This window comes from Hypomesus nipponensis, chromosome 9 (assembly GCF_054491055.1).
Source record: "Hypomesus nipponensis isolate SF chromosome 9, ASM5449105v1, whole genome shotgun sequence".
Taxonomy (NCBI): domain Eukaryota; kingdom Metazoa; phylum Chordata; class Actinopteri; order Osmeriformes; family Osmeridae; genus Hypomesus; species Hypomesus nipponensis.
The window spans coordinates 3,543,262-3,565,686 of record NC_140369.1 but is presented as its reverse complement, the minus strand read 5'-3'; the positions used below and the strand labels follow the sequence as shown (position 1 = coordinate 3,565,686).

At 46.5% G+C, this 22,425-nt stretch overlaps 2 protein-coding genes and 1 long non-coding RNA gene across 7 annotated transcripts; 1 reads left to right on the top strand and 2 right to left on the bottom strand.

The window, feature by feature from the left end:
- Positions 1-15: 15 nt before the first annotated feature.
- On the bottom strand, positions 16-4,211 carry tmem43 (transmembrane protein 43). 5 transcript variants are annotated; one of them, XM_084706375.1, is made up of 13 exons: positions 4,119-4,137; positions 3,887-3,950; positions 3,340-3,489; positions 2,964-3,098; positions 2,741-2,835; positions 2,440-2,489; positions 2,140-2,209; positions 1,758-1,828; positions 1,488-1,615; positions 1,266-1,340; positions 1,007-1,108; positions 739-856; positions 16-572 (listed from the first exon to the last, which is right to left on the bottom strand). In XM_084706375.1, the coding sequence occupies exons 2-13, from the start codon at positions 3,896-3,898 to the stop codon at positions 370-372; spliced, it is 1,209 nt and encodes a 402-aa protein (XP_084562501.1). In that variant the 5' UTR covers positions 3,899-3,950; positions 4,119-4,137; the 3' UTR covers positions 16-369. The 5 variants fall into 5 exon arrangements, with proteins under 5 accessions (XP_084562501.1, XP_084562500.1, XP_084562502.1 ...); XM_084706374.1 differs by having other exon boundaries at positions 3,887-4,005; positions 4,119-4,136; XM_084706376.1 differs by lacking the exon at positions 3,887-3,950 and having other exon boundaries at positions 4,119-4,211.
- A 7,236-nt stretch (positions 4,212-11,447) lies between these two features.
- Positions 11,448-19,905, top strand: LOC146272374 (uncharacterized). Its single transcript, XR_014766432.1, has 4 exons — positions 11,448-11,718; positions 11,961-12,470; positions 18,961-19,021; positions 19,095-19,905. It is a non-coding gene; the product is annotated as an uncharacterized LOC146272374 (long non-coding RNA).
- Positions 19,906-20,117: 212 nt separating this feature from the next.
- On the bottom strand, positions 20,118-22,298 carry LOC146272373 (adenosine receptor A3-like). The gene is made up of 2 exons (XM_084705522.1): positions 21,873-22,298; positions 20,118-20,924 (listed from the first exon to the last, which is right to left on the bottom strand). The coding sequence occupies exons 1-2, from the start codon at positions 22,202-22,204 to the stop codon at positions 20,267-20,269; spliced, it is 990 nt and encodes a 329-aa protein (XP_084561648.1). The 5' UTR covers positions 22,205-22,298; the 3' UTR covers positions 20,118-20,266.
- Positions 22,299-22,425: the final 127 nt, after the last annotated feature.

The following is a 22,425-nucleotide window of genomic DNA, read 5'->3' as shown; positions in this document are numbered from 1 at the left end:
TGTGGAGACCACCAGTACAAAATTGTATTTTATTTATGGATGTCATATACATTCAAGTGATAATATACACATGATGACATCGCCAAACAAACCAAGGTACAATGGACAGGGCATACAAATCATTAAGTTTATCAATTATGTCTTTGGTATCCAATAAGGTTGCCCTTGGCAATACTGTGAACACTGTATTTCACATCTAGTAATTTCCCTTCAAAGCGAATAATTTATATCAAGAACTGTTGAAGTCTATTATTCTGTCTTACAGTGCTAGCTAAAGTCGAGTTGAAAAGGTCATGTACTGTATATCGTAGGAATCTCTTAGCAACAGGGAGCCAACGGATGAAATCCAAAGGCTTTTGAGGTCTGCTGTCATTGGTGCTTCTTCGCTGGGACCCGGGAGCGGGCCATGAGGATCGGGACCAGAGCCGCCGCTGCCAAAGCCACAGCCACCAGGGGGCGGTAGAACAGCCACCCTGCAGCAATGGTGAGGAGGGAGAAGGAACAGGAGACGCACAGCGCAAACAGCTTCAGCCCCAGAGACACCAGCTCTCGAAGGACAGGCACCCAGTCCACTGCGGGGGAAACATCAACAGATTTGTAGAGACAGATGCTGGTAGACAGGTTGAGGAGGTGCATGAATTGCCGCCCCGCCAGTGCTTATATGTGTGTTGGTTTAAGAGAGGCAGAGTTGCGTTACCAAGCGTGTGTGTTGGTTTATGAGAGGCAGAGTTGCATTACCCAGTGTGTGGACAATGCGCACAGTCAGACTGACTCCGAGGAACATGAGAGCCCAGCCTGCGGCTCTGAGGCCCCAGGTCACCATGCTGTTGTGCTGGTGCTGCTTCTCAAACACCTCCTGCACACCAAACAGTAACAAGAATCCACAAAATTGATCAGTGGTCCTCAACCCTGGTCCTTAAGGACTGCATGTTTTAGATGTTTCCCTGAGAACCAGGGTTGAAGACCACCGAACTAGATCAAACCACACAGTACCAAACACACCAACCTGAGCAGACAGTTCCTGCAGGTAGAGGATTTCCAGAGTGTCTCCTGCCTGGGTCTTAAAGGGCATCAGATTCACACCCTTCTGCATGCCCACCACACTGACCTGCAGGACAATCACAGCGTTCCCGCTAAATGGTTTTCGGCCTATAACAATAGACAGCTATTGCTAGTGGTCTAGTCACTGTTACCACAATAGACCACTAGTTCACTGTAAACTACCAGCCAGCGACATTAATACATATGAACCACTTAGCACTCACGATTTGGGCTGGCCCAGGGTACGATCCCTCCCCACTGAGTCCTGCATAGGAGAAGCTCACACGCACATCACCCACCTGTTTACAGAGCACAGCGTGAAGGTGGTTAAGGACCTTAGACTGCGACTAGCTGCCTGAAGATGTTCTGCACAGCTATGTGTGAGTGTCATTGTTTAGTTCATTCAATTGTGAATTGGAGTGAATTTTGTGCAGATGGAAGCTCACTTCGGGTCGGCGAGGGTGTTGGGTGTGGTAGAAGTAGTCCTCGTCAATGGTGAGGAAGTTGTCCGTATCAGACAGAGGGAGCCCCTTCAGACTTAACGTTTGGAAGTTCTCAATCTGATCCACAAATCCTGTTGGATGATTCAAACATTGTACAAGCCCGTTCAGGGCATTCAATCTGAACCAACCAATATACATGCTGCAGCCTATCAGTGATGTAATAATGTACAGTGGTAGAAAGTATCTGTGATGCGTTCTGTGATAGTGAAGTACCTTTAGATAGAGAAAGGGGCCCAACAAACACATTTGGAGCCACGACTGTCACACTCTCCACTGCCATGGCACTGAAACAACAGAAGGTCCATGTTAGATGTTAGAGGTAGTCAGATGGCTGAGTGGTGAGGGTGTTGGGCTAGTAATCAGAAGGTTGCCGGATCTATTCCCCGCCGTGCCAAATGACGTTGTGTCCTTGGGCAAGGCACTTCACCCTACTTGCTTCGGGGGGAATGTCCCTGTACTTACTGTAAGTCGCTCTGGATAAGAGCGTCTACTAAATGTAAATGTTCATTTTAGATACACATTCACCATTAACCACAGGATGATACTGTATATTTGACAAGATATGGGAGGAAGGACATAAAAACGATTGTGGTACCTTGGATTGATATGGCCAATCTCCTTATCAAAATTCCTGCTGTTGATAAGATCAGATTTCCATTCTGTATCTGAAGATGGGGAATTAAATGTGTGATTGACAACTTGCTGTCCAAAAAGTTGAATTTGATTATTACATACAGTGTGCCTTCCTCATGACCTCATTATATTATTTTAAGTGGTTATGATTGGACACCAGTTTGTTCACCTTATCTTATCATAGTCAAACCTAACCCCACCAGATTTCCTGTGAAACATATTTAAGGGTGTGTTAGGTTGATCGCTGCATCTGAATACTCACTGTATGTGTATGTCGTCTCTGATTTGGTCTCTCCATCCTCTACAATGTCTCTAAAAGGAGATTAGCAAACAAGACAAACACACTTAACCATTGAAACGCAAACCGGCTTAGCAAGTTGTAGACCTTACACATGAAGTTAGTCAGGCTACGGAAGTAGTTTGCTGTGGCAGTTGTGCCAAACATAGGTGTGGGCAACTCTAACCACCAAAGAGACAAGTCTACAATCTTAGCATTGTTTTCATCTTCACTTACAACAGAGTGCTGCCCCACCCTAACCTGTGGGTCTGGAGTTCTGACTCACTTGCTTTCCTGATATTCCACCCACTGATACATCTCCACCTGTCTCTTTAGCTTCACAGCCTGGACTGCTACCCTGTAGTTTGGATCATGCAGAGGCTGCAGGTGATAAAGTAGGTGTTAGAGGTTAGGGGTGTAGGACACTTGTCGGAGTGTAGATGGAAGGGAAGAGGCTGTTGAGTGATGAGACTAGTAAAGTGGTTTTCATAGGAGTGGCTGTTCTGTACCTGGGAGGTGCGTAGAGGTGCAGACAGATGGACCAGGTGGTTGTTGTTGTGGTCGGCTGGGCTGGAGAAAGGGTTCAAGGAAACTACCAAGGAAAGACCCTCTTCCAGAGACTTGGCTGTTTGTAATGCCCTTCCCTTACATTGATATATTTTGAGTTTGACAACTGACACTTGGGAAAAGCAGACCACACTGATATATGCTAACTCAGTCACACACTACATATTGGTATAGGTGCAGTCTTATGAGCATATGTGAAGCCCTTTGTGACATAAAAAAGGGCTATACAAATTACATTTGGTTTGACTATAGTCACATGTCTGTAAACATACATAGCACCTGACAACAATTAATCACCTTAATCAACGGTTTCCTCACCTCATTTGTGAAGAGAACATAAAATGAAAGGAAAAAAACGATTACACCAACAACCATTCCTCCAGCAGTGTCGCTCAGCCGCTCCAGGAATCCCGGCTTGGAGCGGCTGGATATGCGTGTGTGCTGGTCATGATGTTCCGCACCGGAGAACTAGGGAATACATGGCGGTTGGGTACATTCAAGTTTAACGTTGTCACCCAAAACAACTCAGAGGTAGCCTAGTCAGGTTCAAATTGCAGAACAGTGTTAGACTAGGGAAGTCACCATCTGGAAAATACACTGTGAACAACACCATAGCCTACACACATTTTAAACCCGCACAGTGTTGTTATTTTGTTATTTACTCTAATTTGCTTAGGAAAAAGTTGATCAAATGGACTTCATATGGAATATTATTTCTACAGTGGGTATCGAGCAAAAATGAATGACTGCACCAGATGGTAAATGTGCTGGCCTAGCTTAGCATACTCGCAAACACAACAATTACAAAACAAAAACCTAGATTCGAAGGCAACATTTAGAGCGTTAAGATAATAAAATAACCTACTGGAGCCGACATGGTCTCTTCCTAACTGAAGAATGTAAACGCCCAAAACGTAGACTAGCGTTATCTGCAACCAATTGATTCAGTTGATCGAAGAAGTTTGTGTCGCAACCAGGCATTCACTGTAATTTAAACTAACGTGTCAGTTTAAACACTGGTAAACTCGAAAGTTTTATTGACAATTAAAATGTAAAACCCTGCATGACAAATCACATTCTTTATTATTTTTACTGACTTTAACTTGGGGGGAAAATTTCTTTACGTCTTCCTGTGACGTGTTTCGTTCAGGACGCTGTAACCGTAGGCTGTAACGACAACGGCAAAGTCGAAGGGCCATATCTTTTTCTTATTTTCTTCAAAAATGTCAGCTAACAAATACAGTGACCGCAGATGAGAAACATCTTCAAGATCCATTTAAATAATATACAAATATAAATAAAATTACAGAGAACATCTTATATTTACATTTAGTAATTTACATTTAGTCATTTAGCAGACGTAAATGCACATAAATAATAATAATAATAATAATAATATATATTAAAAATTATATAAATGCACAAACAGATTTGTCAGCATCAAAAAATATGTATTTTAAGAGGCACAGGTTATACTATAATTAACTAAACGTTTCATAAAATTTAACCAGTTTTGACACATTTTTCATTATGCCTAGATTTTAGTGTTTTCATGAGGTAATTGACGTCATTTAGAAAATGAGCAAATTTAGGCACATTTATGAATAAAAAATGTAGCGAATAAAATAAAAACATTCCCTATGTATTCAAAGAAGAAGTTAAGAGAGTATCAGTGTTGCAGTGTATGGTTAGTACATTTCCAATAATAAAAATAAACAGAAAAAAAGAAGCCAAAGAGGAAGTTGATATTACAGAGGGCTTCCCAGCGGTCTATGAGCGGTCTACAGTGTCTGATTTCCATGAAAGCGGCTCATGCAGATATAGCCAGAGTATTTTCTTCAGCATCCAGCTGTCTGTATTTTACAATGTAGACTAAAGTATAGATAGAAGAAGGGTCGGTAGTTAGACAGATGTAAAGAATGTAATTATAGAAGAAAGGTAGATATAGGAATTCTAAAGAAGAACCCAGGGTGTTTAGGTGTGCGAGGCTGCTAAATTAGTGGGGTTGGTAACTGTAGTTTACCTGGTCTGCCGCAAGGTGGTGCTGATTCTCCACATACTGGAGCCAGTCTGGCGAACAGTTCACACAGCATACCTTCCGGATGTTATCAAACTGATCATTTTTGTGATAAACACGTTCATTGTTATAACTTGTATCATCCCATGAGTTTTCTCATAGGATTATATATGTGTGTGTGTTTTTAAATAAGGAGGATAGGGGAGAGGAGAACAGAGAAGACTAAAAAGAGTAGAGTAAGTAGAGTAAAGTAGAGTGTTGTTGAGTCCTCATCCATCAATGATTCATAGATTTTTTCAACCTTTCAAAACGTTTCAAAAAGTTTTTTTCAAAACGTTTTTTTGAAAATAGTCTTTCAACTCCTTGAAACTTTTATTTTACACACACAGTGAAAGGAGAGGAGAACAGAGAGGCCTAAAACAGAGTAGTTTAAAGCAGAGCAGAGTACAACAACGTACAATAGAGTATTGTAGACTCCTCATGAAGTCCTCATCAATGATGCAAAACAATTTTTTGAAACTTTTTTTCTAAAATATTTTTCTTGCTGCCTTCTGCTTGATCCATGGTAGCGTCATCTTACATTTGTTGTGTGTGATAGCCAGGAAATGAAAAACCACCAAATACAGATTAAAACCAATGAGCCTGTCTTGAAAATGTAAGAAGCAGAAACTACAGATATTTGTGTAGAAAAAGATGAGGAGTGAAAGTAAAAAGTTGTTAGAAAAATAAATAGTGAAGAACTGGAACTGGAAAAATCTAAGTGCAGTAACAACTTCCCATCTTACAAGTTTAAATAAATTCATTACTGATTCCGTATATTGTGAGAGGAGAGTTCTCTGTCCTTTTGAACAATTTAGGACAATAAACCCATATATCCTCTCCCCTCTCTCCTCCCCTCCCCCTTTCCCCTCACCCCAGCCAGCCTGTTGACTGTAAAAAGGAGTCCATGCTAATAGCTTTGCTGGCATTTCTGTAAACGCTTGACAGTAACATGTGACTTGGCAGATGGCCGAGAGAAGGCCAGCGACCGGAGGGAAATTGCGTCACCATCTTAAAGAGACAGAGACCTTTTACATTTACATTTAGTCATTTAGCAGACGCTCTTATCCAGAGCGACTTACAGTAAGTACAGGGACATTCCCCGTGAGGCAAGTAGGGTGAAGTGCCTTGCCCAAGGACACAACGTCATGTGGCACAGCCGGAAATCGAACTGGCGACCTTCTGATTACTGGCCCGACTCCCTCACCGTTCAGCCACCTGACTCCCTTTTAAGGTAAGAGTCTGTGTGTGCATGTCTGTGTGTGTGTGCATGTCTGTGTGTGTGTGTGCATGTCTGTGTGTGTGTGTGCATGTCTGTGTGTGTGTTTGCAGGTGCCCGTATTAGTTTAATTGCAGGATGGTGGTAGATTTAGCTACAGAAAGGACGTAACAGGGTGCAGGTCTGGGAAAACACACCAACTACTGTAACAAAACTACAGGATGACAGGAAAACATGCAGCAGCACCCCCGTCCAGTTTCTCGCAATCCCCTTTGGCTCATATTTAAAAACAGTATTAGTATCATCTAAACTGTTTTATGGGATATCCCAACTCTATTGACATTCTATAAGAGAATGTAATTTTAGTCAAACTGAATGTTATTGCTATCCCACTGAGGTTTATAAGATGCCCATTTCAACAGTAGGTAAAAGTGTACTGAGGAAAGTTACTCTAACACTGTAAATTACTGTAGTCCATGAAAAAAGAACATACATTTAACAACTGTTGACATGTAAAGGTTTGTTAACACGTCGACACAAAATGCGCATTTACATGTCAATTTTTACATGTTTCTTAAATGTTAAGTAATTTACTGTGAACTGTGAATTTGTGCGAGGAGGAGGCTGCAGGGCGGGGGAGGGAGGGAGGGAGGGAGGGAGGGAGGGAGGGAGGGAGGGAGGGAGGGAGGGAGGGAGGGAGGGAGGGAGGGAGGGAGGGAGGGAGGGAGGGAGGGAGGGAGGGAGGAATGAGGGCATGTCAGAGTGGGACTCCGGAGCTGCAGCTCCACGTTTCTGAGGACGTGAACCCGGTGAATCATCCGCGGGGAGGGCCGTAGCACAGGAAAGCCAAACAATGGAGAAGAAACAGGAAAGTCTGGGTTGAATGAGTCCAGCCCTCAGGAGAGAGGTAGGGGGAAGACTGAGGTAGTGAGAACGATACAGTGAGAGGGAGAGAGACAGAGAGAGAGAGAGAACATGAGAAAGCAAAATAGGTAAAGGAGAAAGAGAGACATACTTGAGAGAAAGAGAGGGAGAGAGAGCAAGAGGGAGAGAGGGAAAGGGAGGGAGAGAGACAATGACACGATCCACTAAATATGGATCATGATATGTTGGACCCTAACCCGGGGGACCGAGGAGGAGTGGAGGAGCTCATGTTTCCCAGCATGCACATGGACATGTAGTGAGGCTGACCTGGATCACCCTCAAGACAGCTTCCTGGAACGAGCATAACCCTTTCTTCTTCACAGAAGTCTTCGGTTAGACAACTTCTACAATGTCAAATCAGCTCAAAAGCAAAATAAATAAATAAAGAAATCCTTCTTTCAGGCCCCGCCTGCATCTCCGTCCTCATGCACGTTGAAGCTTCAACAGTGCAACAGGATTGAAGAAAACATGGTGGATGATTTGCTCTGTCTGAGGCATCTGGGTTGGAGGAAGAGGAGTGAAAATGAGCATATTTACCTTGCGGGAATTCTGTTGTGGGGCCCCACAACTTCAAGTGATATTTGTAGGGCGGTTTTGGGAGGTTAGGGCTGGAAGTACTGTTTGTGTTTGAAGTACATTAACGGTTAAGGTTAGGGGTTAAGGATGATATGACATTGAATGGGATGGAATTGTCAGTCTTCTCTAGGTTTGTAAAACAAACATATATGCATGAGTGTGTGTGTGTGTGTGGGTGTGTGTGTGGGTGTGAGTGAGAAAGGGCAGTCCGTTGTTGTTAAGTTCCCAGTGGAGAGAATGATTCCTGGCGCCACAGAGACCATTAGGCTCATAGATTCCCCATCACACAAACACGCGCACAAATACACACACAAATGCACGAACGCACACATACACACGCACACACAGAGACACAAATGCACCACACACCCATAGGCTACAGTCATTAAACATCATTACAGCACAGAGACCATTTGTGTTAGCAAAACAGAATGGTTTGTAAGGCACATTATCTGACAATCAGGCCCAGCATAATGTATGGCTCTGTTTACAGCTGTGACAGCAGGGAATGTGAGGTCACTGCTCACCAAAATAGATGTGATTAAATCACATGGTGCTGACGAATTGTATATCCACAGTATATCTCTGTGTCTATAGTATATATCGATCTATCTATCTTTCCCTCTCTTTCTATCTCTCTCTCTATGAGAGTATACTGTATCTATATGTCCATAGTATTTCTACTAATGTAGTACATCTACAGTGTATCTATATGTAGTACATATTATATCTATATGAATATGGTATATCTATAGTATATATATACGTAAGTTGTATATCCTCAGATGAATACTACAGAACAACAATGCAGTCAACCTACTGTTCACAAAGACATGGTGACACGAGACCTAACCGAAACCTGCAAGCACACAGTCACTCGCTGACGTCAGAGTGATGCTACCCTACAGTCGCTCGCTGACGTCAGAGTGATGCTACCCTACAGTCGCTCGCTGACGTCAGAGTGATGCTACCATACAGTCGCTCGCTGACGTCAGAGTGATGCTACCCTACAGTCGCTCGCTGACGTCAGAGTGATGCTACCATACAGTCGCTCGCTGACGTCAGAGTGATGCTACCATACAGTCGCTCGCTGACGTCAGAGTGATGCTACCCTACAGTCGCTCGCTGACGTCAGAGTGATGCTACCCTACAGTCGCTCGCTGACGTCAGAGTGATGCTACCCTACAGTTGCTCGCTGACGTCAGAGTGATGCTACCCTACAGTCGCTCGCTGACGTCAGAGTGATGCTACCCTACAGTCGCTCGCTGACCTCAGAGTGATGCTACCCTTCACCGACATCACTCATAGGCAGCTGATGACAAAGACACTTTAATAAAAATAAAACTTTATTCACAAGGTTTTTTGTTCCCATGGCAGTATCTGCTCATCCGTAAGAAGTGCTCAGCATTTGCAGTGTTTGTTCAAAGCAGAGAAAACATCCTGTTTTGCATAGAATTAACAGAGTAATTTTTTTAGGATAAGATGGAGAACAAGTGGTTCCTCTTTTTCAATTCAAAGTATGTTTGTGTAACAGGTGTTAACTCATTGTTCGTCGCAATCTCCTCCTCCCTCACTTGCCCACTCCGGGGCTTGTGTGTCTGTACGATGAGGGAGAGAGAGAGGGATGAGAGATAAGAGGGGAGAGAAAGGGAGGGAGGAGAGAAAGAGGGAGAAGGGGAGAAAGAGGGGACAGAGAGGAAGGAGAGAGAAACGAGTGAAAGATCAAATAAAGACCCAGAGAGAAACAGAAAGATGGAGAGAGAGAGAGAGAGAGAGAGAGAGAGAGAGAGAGAGAGAGAGAGAGAGAGAGAGAGAGAGAGAGAAAGAGAGAGAGAGAGAGAGAGAGAGAGAGAGCAGAGAACGAGAGGCACACTCATGCAGTTTAATGATGTTGTCTTGTTCTGTGGTCTGTAGCTTGTGGAACTGAAAAAAGTTATTTGGGGGAGAGAACTGACCTCTGGTCAGTGGGATAGCTGTAGCTGCCTGGCCCTGATGTAACCCTGACGTGACCATGGCGTGACCTCTTCCTCTTCAACTGTTAATCCATGAGCCACTTGTGTAAGAGAGAGATAAAGTTAGAGAGAGTTGAAGAGAAAGTTAGAGAGAGTTACAGAAAGAGAGAGAGATGGTATTTCTCTGTGCCTCCACAGTCTCCTGTGGTTGACACAGCCATGAGAGAGGGCACTGCCTAGAGCTTGCCAGAGAGAGCAGAGTAGAGTCAAACAGAGCAGAGCAGAGCAGAGTTATTGTAGGAGTAGAGCAGTGCAGGGTAGTAAAGTAGAACAGAGTAGAGTAGAAGTAGGGTAGAGAGGAGCACAATAGAGTAGAACAGACTATAGTACAGCAGAGTAGAAGAGAGCAGAGCAGAGTAAAGCAGGTTTGAATACAGCAGAGTAGAACAGAGGAGAGCATGCAGTACTGCGTCGTAGAGAAATCCCCTCTGCACGTTAAAAAGGAACTGCACTCTTTTGAACCACTGCCAATGGAGGCTGGCCCAAACCGCGCAGCTGAAACTTTTACAAGCTCACTGCTCGCGAGCAGGAAGAGAGAGACACAGAGAGAGATCTGTAGCGAGAGGTTTGGCGCTCCTCTCTCCTGAAGTCTTTGACCCGCTTGAAATATCCGCCTGGAACGGACCTCTGTCGTCATTTGACTTGTCCAAGAATGACAACAACACTACAAGCAAACACAAAGTTCGCCTTTTTTCTTCTTCTTCCCATAACCCTAATGTACGTTGAGGAGAAAGGAATGCTCTAGAAGGAAATACATGTTTTTTTTTTGTCCGTTTTTTTTTTTAAAGAAGCTAAATAACAAAAGAAACGATGACGTCATGGCAGGGGCTGCCCTGGATAATGCCTGACGAGATGCGGGGGGAGAGGAGAACACCAGCCAACCTGGGGGGGAGTGTGAGCGGGAGAGGGAGGAAGAGAGGGAGGGAGGAAGAGAGAGATGCAGAGAGAGGGAGGAAGAGGGAGGGAGTACAGTATATACCCCTCGTGGCACTCTGACAGTGGATTATTTTGGTGACTAACGTTTCTTGGCTCCCCATGCAGAACCATGACTGTGGGATTGTTTTTTTGCTGTGTGCCGTTTCTCTGCCCAGACGTTGGCTCCCTGCCTCACCCTGGACTCCCCCTGCCTCAGCCTGGACTCCCCCTGCCTCACCCTGGACTCCCCCTGCCTCACCCTGGACTCTCTGCCTCACCCTGGACTCCCCCTGCCTCACCCTGGACTCTCTGCCTCACCCTGGACTCCCCCTGCCTCACCCTGGACTCTCTGCCTCACCCTGGACTCCCTCTGCCTCACCCTGGACTCTCTGCCTCACCCTGGACTCCCCCTGCCTCACCCTGGACTCTCTGCCTCCCCCTGGACTCCCCCTGCCTCACCCTGGACTCTCTGCCTCCCCCTGGACTCCCCCTGCCTCACCCTGGACTCCCCCTGTCTCACCCTAGACCCCCTCTGCCTCACCATAGCTCGGTGCAAACGTCAGACACTCAAGACCTTGGCAAAAGTTGTACGAAACAACAGTTTCAACAACAAAAAAATCCCCACCCACCCCTTATTCATTACAAGCTCATCTCAATAATTCAGCAGGGTTTATTCAAAAGGTTTTTGAAATGTTTTTATTTTTGGGGGGAGGGAGGGGGTCAAGTAAGCACAAACGAACGGCACCAGAAAGGCAGGCAGGTGCAGAACAGCTAAGACGTTGGTGGATTGAAGCAACACAGGCAGCCGTGAGGCATGGACTACCTGGGACTCCCGCCAAGTGCTGACAAAAGGCTTCGCTACACCATCACGGATCAGAGTCTTTAACACACACACGCACACACACTTTTCTCTCCAAAACGCCTACGAAATATCTGGCAGGAAGATGATTTGCTGTGATATGCCAATGGCTTTCTGTCTACGTGAAAGAAATTGTGTAAGTACTAACTCAACTGTGATCTTTTTCTCAGCTTTAAAAAAAATATATTGTTTACCTTATTCGTCGAATTGAGATGTGTTTTTACAACAAACTTCTCGCATGCTCTCTCTGTGCTCTGTCTATCTGTGCTCTATATTTGTGCTCTGTCTATCTGTGCTCTATCTGTGCTCTGTCTATCTGTGCTCTCTCTGTGCTCTGTCTATCTGTGCTCTATCTGTGTCGCTGTGTGTTAAATCAAGATGTCCTCAGACAGCCAACATCTGGTTTCAAAGGCCTCGTGTGGAGACGTTTGCTGGCTTCCTCACTCGCAACCTTCCTCTTCAGAAGACCACACTTGACGATATCTAGGGCATGCTTTTGCAATCAGAGACGTTAGCATTTTTCAAAAAACGATCTACTCAAGTTAGCTGCTGTGACCTCACACTCTCTCTCTCTCTCTCCCTCACTTTCTCCTTCTTTTCTCTCTCTCTCTCTCCGTCGCTTTCTCTCTGTCTCTCTCTCTCTGTCTCTCGCTCTCTCTCTTGGCAGCTAGGCCAAAGTGGGCAGGGAAGGAGGGAGGGAGGAGGGCATGGCTGTTCCAGTGGGGTTGCTTGCTAGTCCACCGCTCTGCCTTTCCCTCGGTGCACAGGCGAAAGAGAGGGATGTGGGATGGCGTTTTTTAGTCTCTGCTCTCACCCGCTCTTTCTCCTCCACCGCCTCGGCCTGCTTCCTGGGGTAAAGCCTGCAACTGTCCTGCTCCAGACCTCCAGGTATTTTTCGTCTTTTCTCCATCCTGCGTCTCCGTCGGGGCCTCTTCGGCCGTTCCTCCTCTGGACCTGAACCTCAGTTTGTCTTCTGTAAATGGTGTCTCTGTGTTTCTTTCTATTGTCACCTTCTCCGAGAGGGACACTTCTGCACCCTTTCCTACGCCGCAAGGCCGATACACTCCGCCATTTCGGTCGGGCGAAAAATACATATTTCCAAAATATTTTCTCTGGAACACTTACGAAGGATTTTATTCGTTGGTGTCTGATTTCTAATCGACAGGGTAAAAGGCATGTAAACCGGATTGTAGATGCGAATAATATATATTTTTTTTTGTATGAAAGAATGTTATTGGTGTGTTTATGAACAGTGCAATACTTCATTTTAGACATCAAAGACAGATTAGTATAGCAAGAGAGGATCTCTGAGGTCTTGTGGCTGCCTCTGCAATCTACCTCGGGTGATAGTGACCAGCAGCCTATGCGGTACACACATGTGGCTTGTCCTGCACATATGCAGTACACAGTTCGGATTGTCTGGATTTCTAACAAGAGATTCTACCAGACTAAATATTAGTTTTTGCTGCAGGTTAAAACAAACAAAACATAGAGCTGAGAGGAACTCGTCAACCATTTGTTCAAGAGTTGTTTGAAACTCTGAATGTCCACACTTGCTAGGTACAGCGCAAGAATCAGACCACAGAGAAAAACAACCATATCATGAACTTTGAAAAAATCTGTAATTCTTTACGAGTTCAAAGTACGCTAGCAACGAGTGATACACACAGTATCAGTCTCTATCTGACTGCTGTAAATAGCTATAGGATGCTAGTCAGGCTAGACGTTTCCTGAAGTGATAAATGCTGAGAGAAACTAACAGTTTAACTGCTGTTGTTCAGTTGCAGGCCCGACCTGTGAAGAAACCAGTATGAACCAGATCATATCGATGCGAGCATTGTTCGGAGCATGAAGAGGCTTGCATTGTACAACTGCAAGGTCTCGATTTCAGCCGCCATATTGCGCTTCTCAAACTACCCAGTCCTTGGGATTCTTATTTGCTCGTTTGTCAAATTAGGCTGTCATCTTTTCGTGGACTTGAGCCAGAAAGGAAGAAGGGATGATGTAAAACGTGTGTTAGTGCGACAGTTCCACAGTCTACATTTTGTAAAAGCACTGTTCTGTGTCATCTCAGTCATAACAATGAGGATTTAATAACTTTGCAATGCACTTTCCTATAGGATACTGTTTGTCATTAATTGTACATGTACGTAAGTGAGTATGTGTGTGGGTGTATGTGTGTGTATTTGTGCCTGTGTGCATGTGTATGCTGTGTTAGGAAAAGTGTGTGTGCAAAAATGAGGACGAACTGCTTGGTAGAGGCTGAAAGACAGACCAGGGGAGCTGGTTCGCTGGGGGGGAGGGGCAGGGGAGGCGAGGCGAGGAGGGTGGGGCAAGGGAGGGGCCTGGGGGAGGGGTAGGCAGGGTTGCTAGGGCAGGGTTTAAGTCATGGAAAACAAGCTCCTCCCCCTCTGTCCTCAGACGAACTCGGTGTGTTGCGTGACTATATCATTTTTGGAAAGCTGGTCATATCCTCGGCTATTTGAACACCTCCCTCCCGTCCTGGTAACTCTGATGCTGAGATTACTAGGAGCAAAGTCTCTGTCTTTATCAGGTCTTTTCCGCATACACAAACAGCCGTGCTTGATAGCACTCGAAGGCCACTTCAACAAGAAATAGCAGTGGTCTGTGGTTCATTTTGTATCAGTTGCTATTTTCTGGCCGACGTTTCTGCCTAAAGGCTTCGAACAGGGACAGAGTGTAGTCTTGTGGACAAACTTAATATGACTTGGGCGTCCCTTACGGTACAGAGATATCAAAGTGTGCCATGTGGAAGTATTTGTCGTCCCTCTAGGGAACCCTCTACTTAAAGGTTTGGCTTCTAAATAGAAGTTCCTATATACTGTGGAATCACAAATGATTCGACCTGATCCGTAAAAAGTTAAGTCTGCTCCTATACCTCCGCTACAGGGGACAAGAAACACATACACATAGGGTTGAATGTTTCATGGTTTTCAGACACAAGACGACAGTTCACTACAAATAGGTTCACATGAGTATGATTGTTTTGTTGTTGGTGTTTGGAATTGGTGTGTCCAAACATGATTGTGACAGTAGGAAGTGCTTCGGATTGTAATAGTATTGTGATAGCCCCTGTTCACATCACCTGTGTCACATTAGCTGTGATTCCCTCTGAACTATCACCTGTATCACATTAGCTGTGATTCCCTCTGAAGTATAACGTCTTTCTCTCTGCCGTATCACACAAAGGGCCTTGGCTTCTGCTTTCACCGTTGCCCCGGGAGACCAGGATGAAGTCAAACAAGGTCAAAGCTCGACTGACTTCCTGTTTGGAGACGGCTATTTTTGAAACAAGGGCGTTCTCCTCCGGAGAAGCAACTTTGCACACGTTGTCCCCTGGACAATCCCTTCGGTCAACAATCATACGGAGATGGGGAACTGCAAACTTCTGGATGACTTGTGTCAAACTTGAGTAAAGGGATAGGAGAACGCAGGAAACAGACCAGAAGAGAGAGGATCCAAGGAATCTCCCGAAGTTTGGCCAAAGGTCGGTACCATGGCCACACGCCAAACTTTGGGCAAGAAGATTTTTGACGACACACAACACAACGTCTGTTTCAAACAACCCTGGATAAATCACCGGTAGATGCATCTCCCGTGAGTACTTCCTGCATTTCTCAGGAATTCTTGCTCGAGGGGGGAAGTAAACGATCAGTGTACATTCTGTCCACTGTTAGTCAGGAGATTGTGAGTGCATCAGCTGTACGAGAGATGAGACACAACGAGCCCAGATCAACATTCCCACCGTCAATCTGAAACAAAACCCCTCGTCACCACAACAGAACGAGGCAGAGGTGAATCCCCCTCTCTCCCCCTTCTTTCCCCCCTGTCTCCCCCCTCTCTCCCCCTTCTCTCCCCCCTGTCTCCCCCCTCTCCCCCTTCTCTCCCCCCTGTCTCGTCACTCTCCCCCTTCTTTCTCCCCCCTGTCTCGTCCCTCTCTCCCCCTTCTCTCCCCCCTGTCTCCCCCCTCTCTCCCCCTCCTCTCCTCCCTGTCTCCCCCCTCTCTCCCCCTCCTCTCCTCCCTGTCTCCCCCCTCTCTCCCCCTTCTCTCCCCCCTGTCTCGTCCCTCTCTCTCCCCTCCGGCCCCCACTATTTTACTGCCACGCCAGCACCAACCATGGTGTGCATCCCATAATAATCTTTGCCACAGTTGCTACGGTATTGTCTGGTGGTCACATGCACTGCTTTTTGACATGGCAGCCTCTCATTGCTTGGCAGCCAGCACTCCCCTCCCCCTCCCCCTCCCCCTCCCCACTCTGGGTGCTGCCAGTCTCCCCTCCACAACATCCCAGCCACCCCTGTTTGGGCTTCATTCAGATTCCGCTTGGCACGCAGACAATGCCCAATTTCTTGGCACCAAATAGTGAGGAGACGGAACAGACGAGATTTTACCAGCAGACTCCGTCGCTCCACCGTGCCGCCCCCGCCCCCCGCTCTCCGCGCCGGTGTCCCGTGTTACGACGACCGTCCGTCCGTGGACCGACGCCAAAACACGATAGGTATTTTTCTTCCGTGCGTTCGCTTCAAAATAGCGGTCGTCCGTATTTACCTGGCGATAGCAATAGAAGTGCATGGTCATGCTTTGCAACTTTCATGGTTTTACTCTTCTTGATAATAGATAGAAAAAAGGAAGAAGGGAATTTAAAATGGTGATCGTGTTGGCTTCCCTCTGTCTCTGTGAGGGTAGTGGCATACGGACAGATGTTCTGATGATGCTGTGTTGAGGGGAAGGAGGCAGACGATAACCAGGAGAAAACAGGGCTCTCCTTCTCAACAGGGCGGCCATTTTCTTTTGTATAATACAATCAATAGTAGCAACCTGGGAATTGTGGATTTGAAATTGGGCTCCAGCTGTTTAGACCAACTGGAAAGATCGCACTTCAGCATCGCTTTGTAGCTTCTTTTTCTCGCAAACTACTGTGTTTGTCTGTTTGATTATTTTGTCTCAAAAACATTCTTCGATGTGAAACCTTTCTTAGATCACCCTTAGGTTTGCTCTGCAGCACTCATATTTGTAGTTGGAAGTTTGCAAACTAGCCACAACTTTCACCAGGGTTTCTCAGAAGAAAAGCAAACGTCCTTTTCTGCTGGTCTTGTCTGTGCACTCTGTCCCGTCAGAGGGCTTTGATTCCATTTGCAGTCGTACTAATTCAACATCTCAATTAGGGCCCCCAGACCTGTGGCCCCGCCCCTCCCCTCCCTCCGCCCCGCCCCTCCCTCTGCCCCACCCACCCACCCACCCCTCCCTCCGCCCCGCCCCTCCCTCCGCCCCAGTGAACACGCCCTGGCACTCTCACAGCCTGTCTGCCTGTCTGCCAAAACATTTCAATCACTGTCTGCCTTAATTAGGCCAAAGAGGAATTCAGCATGTTAATGACCGGCCCTGCTGCCTTTCAGCGCCTGTGGTTCACATTCTAATTTATGCAAAGCGTCTGGGTCTTTTCTTGGTCTGTCCAGCGTCTACCACAACAGTGGGTGCTGAGACACGAGGGCCCAGTCCAAGCAGGGTCTCTTGGGGGGGCAACAGCTCAGCCCAGCTGCCCTCTCACTCCCTGGATGGCAGGAAACCGTGTGCTCTTGTGAAAAAAGAACTTGAAGGAGTTGTTTGTTGTCTTAGATTTAAAAAAGAAATTTAAGTGAGGATAATCTGTTTATAAACAGGGCAGATTCAAGATATTTTTTTATTATGTTTGGGAAAAACATTGGCAGGTGTAACTGAAATTCCTTCCTTTTGAAAAATTGCTGACTCGTCTCTCACAAGGTGTTTTTTGGGGAGGTGGGGTCAGTGTGTTACAAAGTAACTTTTCTCGAGAGATTCGAGGCACCTGCCCATCCAACGAGCTTCCCCTACCTTTGATCGGAAGATAAACATGCAACTGGGATGAGACAGACAGACGCAGATCGACCAGGAGCAGGGAGAGACTCACGGGTCTCTCGCCCCACAGATGTAATCCCTCACGGCTGCCAAGCAACTCCCTAAAATGGCCGAAAGCGCCGCCATTTTATTTTCATCATCCGTCCTGTCCTTTGCTTGCCGTCTGCAAAGGGCGCCACCCTCAGAGCTCAGTAGCTGGAGATGGCTGGGGGAAGCCATGTTTGAATTTGCCTATTTTCTGCCCGTTAAACAGCAAGCTTCTGTGGGTTTGGGTCGAGACAAACCTGGCCAAGTTTCGGAAGAAAATGGGCACTAGTTCTCGGCGCGGGTTTCCTTCATGACATGCCAACCTCTTTAGATGCCAGTGAGTTACGCTTCGAGCTCGTACAAATTAGCTCACTTTCCATGGTAGCTACACGAGGATCAGTCTTCCCCTCTCTGGTCGTCAGAGTGGATACCTTTGAAAATCCTCGTGATACAGACTCACCTCTCACTGGAGGGCTGTCTAGACGTGGGTCCGATCACAGTCGGAGTTCGCTGGTTCCTACAGATCTGCTTGTGTCTTGGTAGTTCTGTTGTACGCCTGTGTTGTGGTAGTGGATGCGTGAGCTGCCTTTGGTGTGATAGTGGTTGTGTGGTGTTAACCATATAGTTGTATGTTTTCTGGTAGATATTGTGTGTTATTTATCAGAGTTGCATGTGTTCTTGTAGTTGGTGTGTTTGCCACAGAGCAGTGTCTGTCCTAATAGTTGGTGTGTAGTGTCCTGGTAGTTGTGTAGTGTTTACAGCAGAGCTGAAACTGGAGAGGAAATTGCTCCTTGGAGGTAATTCCAAATAAAACTGTTACCAGACTACCTCAATGGAGGGGCAGTGTCATTTAAGTTCTGTTAGGGACGGTGTGTGTCCGTGTGTGTGGATGTGCATGTGTGTCTGTACAATACTGTGTGTGTGTGTGTGTACGGGATGTGTTTGTTAGTGTATTTGTGCAAGTATGTATATGTGTGTATGTTTGTTTGTGTGTGTGCATGTGTACAGTGTGTGTATGTGTGTGTGTATGTATGGGAGTTGTTTTTGGGTGTGTGCAGTTTGTGTGTGTTTTTGTGTGTGTATGTTGGCATGTGTGTGTGTGTGTGTGCATGTTTGTCAATGTGTATCAGTCAGTAGCTGGGGTTCTCATGCTCCTGTCCTAACATGTACCATTCGACCAAGATAAAACCTATGGGATCCTAGCATGACATGCGAGTTCTGGAATTCCCAGGCAGGGATTCTCCCAAGATTCTGATTCCAAATGACCTCCTTCGCACTTCCTGGTCTCACAACCAGTGGGGAAGACACTTGGCCTCCGGAACCACACAGCGCAAGACAGAACCACGGAGAGGCGCTTGACCCAAAAACTGTCGACGTTTCTGTTCGAATGAAGCCGTGTTTCCACTTGCAAATGGCGGATGAACTAAATGTTGTATTATTATTATTTCCCTACAGAGCCGTGCTGGCCCTCCCTCCACGTCAACTCCACAGCCCTGCTTCTGTCCCTGAGGCTGAGGTAGTAGATTGAATAGTTGTGGGGTGTTTGTTCCCCCTTTGAGATAACTATACAATCTACTGTCTTTCCTAAGGAGACAGACCGATCATCTCTCAGGCCCGCCCGGGTCTCCTCTGAGACTGTTCCCTCCATGCGCAGTGCTTCCACATCGACATCCTGTCCACGTGGACGTGGTTCACTTCCTGTTTGGAGAATGTGAGAGCAGCACAGTGTGCCAGTCGTCTGAAGGTGGACGCGGGCGCTAGGATACGTCAGGAGCACGTTAGGTGTTGTCTCTGTTGTCTCTCGTACAGGACTGAGGAGCGTGCGGTTTGGAGTGAATGTGCTGTGTTTGAGTGTGTTATTGCGTTATTGTCTTGTTGGTTTTGTTGTCTGTCTGTCTGTCTGTGTGTGTGTGTGTGTGTGTGTGTGTGTGTACGCGAGTGTGTGTTACGTGCTGAGACTCTGGTGCCTCTGTCTGGCCTGACAAGGTGAGGTAGTAGGTTGTATAGTTTGTGGGAGGAATCGAATCCTATTCAGGTGATAACTATACAACCTATCACCTTCCTTGAGGGGCACAGCAATCGTTTGGAGCCAGAAACCCTGCCTTGTTGCTGCTGCTCGCTTTGCACTTAACCTCAGAAGAAGAAGATGGAGTGTTTATACAGCGCCTTTCTGCCATCTAGTGGCAAATGGGAGCTACAACATCCTGATGAAATCAAACACAATTTTAGAGTGATTTTTACAAGCTATCTCACTAAATCACCCTCTCTACTGCCGATTGATGGTTTGACATGTGGTTAGTAGTTGTTCGAGAGTACTGTGTACTTGTTTGACATCACAACCGTAGAAATATTGTATATCCTGAATATTGTGACATTCAATTAAATAATGTTTGGATTCTATATGCCATTTTGTGTTTCCTGTATGGTAGGGAATATTTTCCCTATTATGCTAGTTACAGACTTTATAAAGTCAACTATTCAGAAATGACAGTGAAATACACGTCTCAACTCTCTTGATATATTGAAGATTAGATTGAAGATTAGATTTATTTTTTATTTCTTTCACAAAGCAGTCATAACAATTTTATACTGTATTCCATGACATAGCAAGGGGCCTTTTCTACCTCGAGGAACACCATTTTCAAGACTTTGCACTAATTTGCATTCATTCAAAAGTGAAACTGAAGTTGACAATAAGGAAAAAGGCTTCCCATCATACGATAAGCTACCCTGTAATATCTAGCTGCACCATCTGACCACATTATTTGGCTCCACTGTTGGAGTTGCTGCTGGTCTTGTTCTCTGATTGGCTCGTTTGGCTTGGCTCCTCCACGCAGGCCAGGCAGCCCCTGCAGGCTTGGCGGTAGGCCAGCCTGATCTTGGGGATCTTCAGAGCGTACACCACGGGGTTTATGGAAGAGTTGGCGTGGGATAGCAGGATGCCCACATAGAAGGCCTCGTCGGGCACGTATGAGCCCCAGTAGGCGACGCAGTTCATGATGTGCAGAGGGAGCCAGCTGACCGCGAAGAGAGCCAGAACCAGAGCCAAGGAGCCTGCTAGCTTCCTCTCCTTCTGGAAGTAAGACTGGGGCCGGGGCTGGGGCCGGAGGGCGATCTGGGGACTCCCTCCCACCCTCTCTTTCAAGATGTACGCAATGGTACTGAATATATAACAGTACAGGCCAGTCATGATCAGCAGAGGGATGAGGGTACACAACAGGAAGCCAAAGTACACGAGGTAGGACATGGGGATCACAGCCACGAACGTGCAGCAGATGCTGGAGGAGTTGACAGACGTGGAGTTGCCAGTTTCCTGGTTGTGCCAGCCAAACATGGGTGTGAAGCTTAGAACAATGGCAACGCACCAACATGCTGCCACCATCAGCCAGGATCGCCTCTCGGTCACTATCCTCTTGTACCTGTTGAACCAAGTCAAATGTCGTCTGTAACATCTGCGTATTCATCGACTGTATGAATGCAGTATGTAATGTCTGTTTCTACACGATACGAAGTAACTACCAATAAAGATAGGACACCCAGGTCAGTGAATGATTGCGAATGTTGTAAATACTTGCATGGGCTTGATTTATGTTATGACATGCCAGAAAATAATCGCAAAGACCAGCTGGGAGACAAATCAAAAGCATTTTAAAGATCTAAAATTCAGAAGTATGAGGTATCTGTAATTTGCCTTCCACACCCCTGCAGGTTTTATAGGAAGATATAAGAATGGCGAGAGTTCAAGAGAGTGTGGTTTGAAGGGTCGTCAAGTTCTATCAAAAGCTTGGAGTGAGATCCCCCCCCCCCCCCCCAAAGACGAGCTTTCACGTGTGTTCACGTGTATGTTGGTTGCCTAGTAACGAACATCCGGTCCCCGAGAAACTTAACTTGTTCGACCATTAATGGATACAACGTTAGCAGGACAACTTGGCTGGCGTTGCCTTCTCAGCGTGAGAAATGCTAGGTGTGGCGTGAGAGCGTGTGAAGGGGCTGAAATGCGTGTGTCTCAAGGTCAATGCGTGAGGCTTAAGAACCCTGCCTTGTTTGCATCTGCTATGTTTCCTGTAAGATACATAGAAAGAAGAAACAGGAAAGAACAACAGAGAGTCGAGAGGGTGGCAGGGCAGAGGTTAGAGCAAATGACGACGATCAAGAAGTTGCAGGTTTGAACTTGACCCTGTTCTGTACATAGCTTTGTATTAAAGCGTCCTCGCAACAACCACCTGTAAGAAGACACATCCATCAAACCACATCTTGATTCTCAACCACGATGCTGGAATGATTGCTTACTGAACACGATGCATGGTGGAGGTCACGCCGCGGGAGATAAGAACCGTGATCGAAGCGTGTGCTGGATGAACACAGACCTGAGGGGGATGACGACACGCAGGTAACGGTCCACGGCGATGGCCAGCAGCGACAGGGTGGAGGCCTGGGTCAGCAGGAGGACCACGCAGCTGATGAGGAGGCAGTCCTGGAAGGAGGTCCACACGTGGCCGTCCACCATCACTGCCATCGGGATCGCCACCACGCCCACCAGGAGGTCTGCCGCCGCCAGAGACACCAGGAAGCAGAAGGTGGGCTGGCGGAGAGTCCGACTTGACCACACCACGAAGATCACCATCAAGTTGCCCAAGCAACAGGTGACGGCGATGAGGACCTCGAGAACTGTGTAGACGATCACACCTGCAGCAATCATGGCTACTCTGGGGTCTGACCCTGGCTGAGTCTGGCCACCCGTCTACCCACGGTTCTAAAGAAGTTGAGGCTGGTAAGAGGAAGTCTAGTGGGTTTCCGAGAGGATGTTGTTTTATTCGTCTGCACGGCAGGCTCTGTGCTTTATGTTTTAAATAAATATGAGCCCTCCCCATATGCAAACGAGGATGATCACATCTACCCTTCTGAGGTACCTGGCGCTGA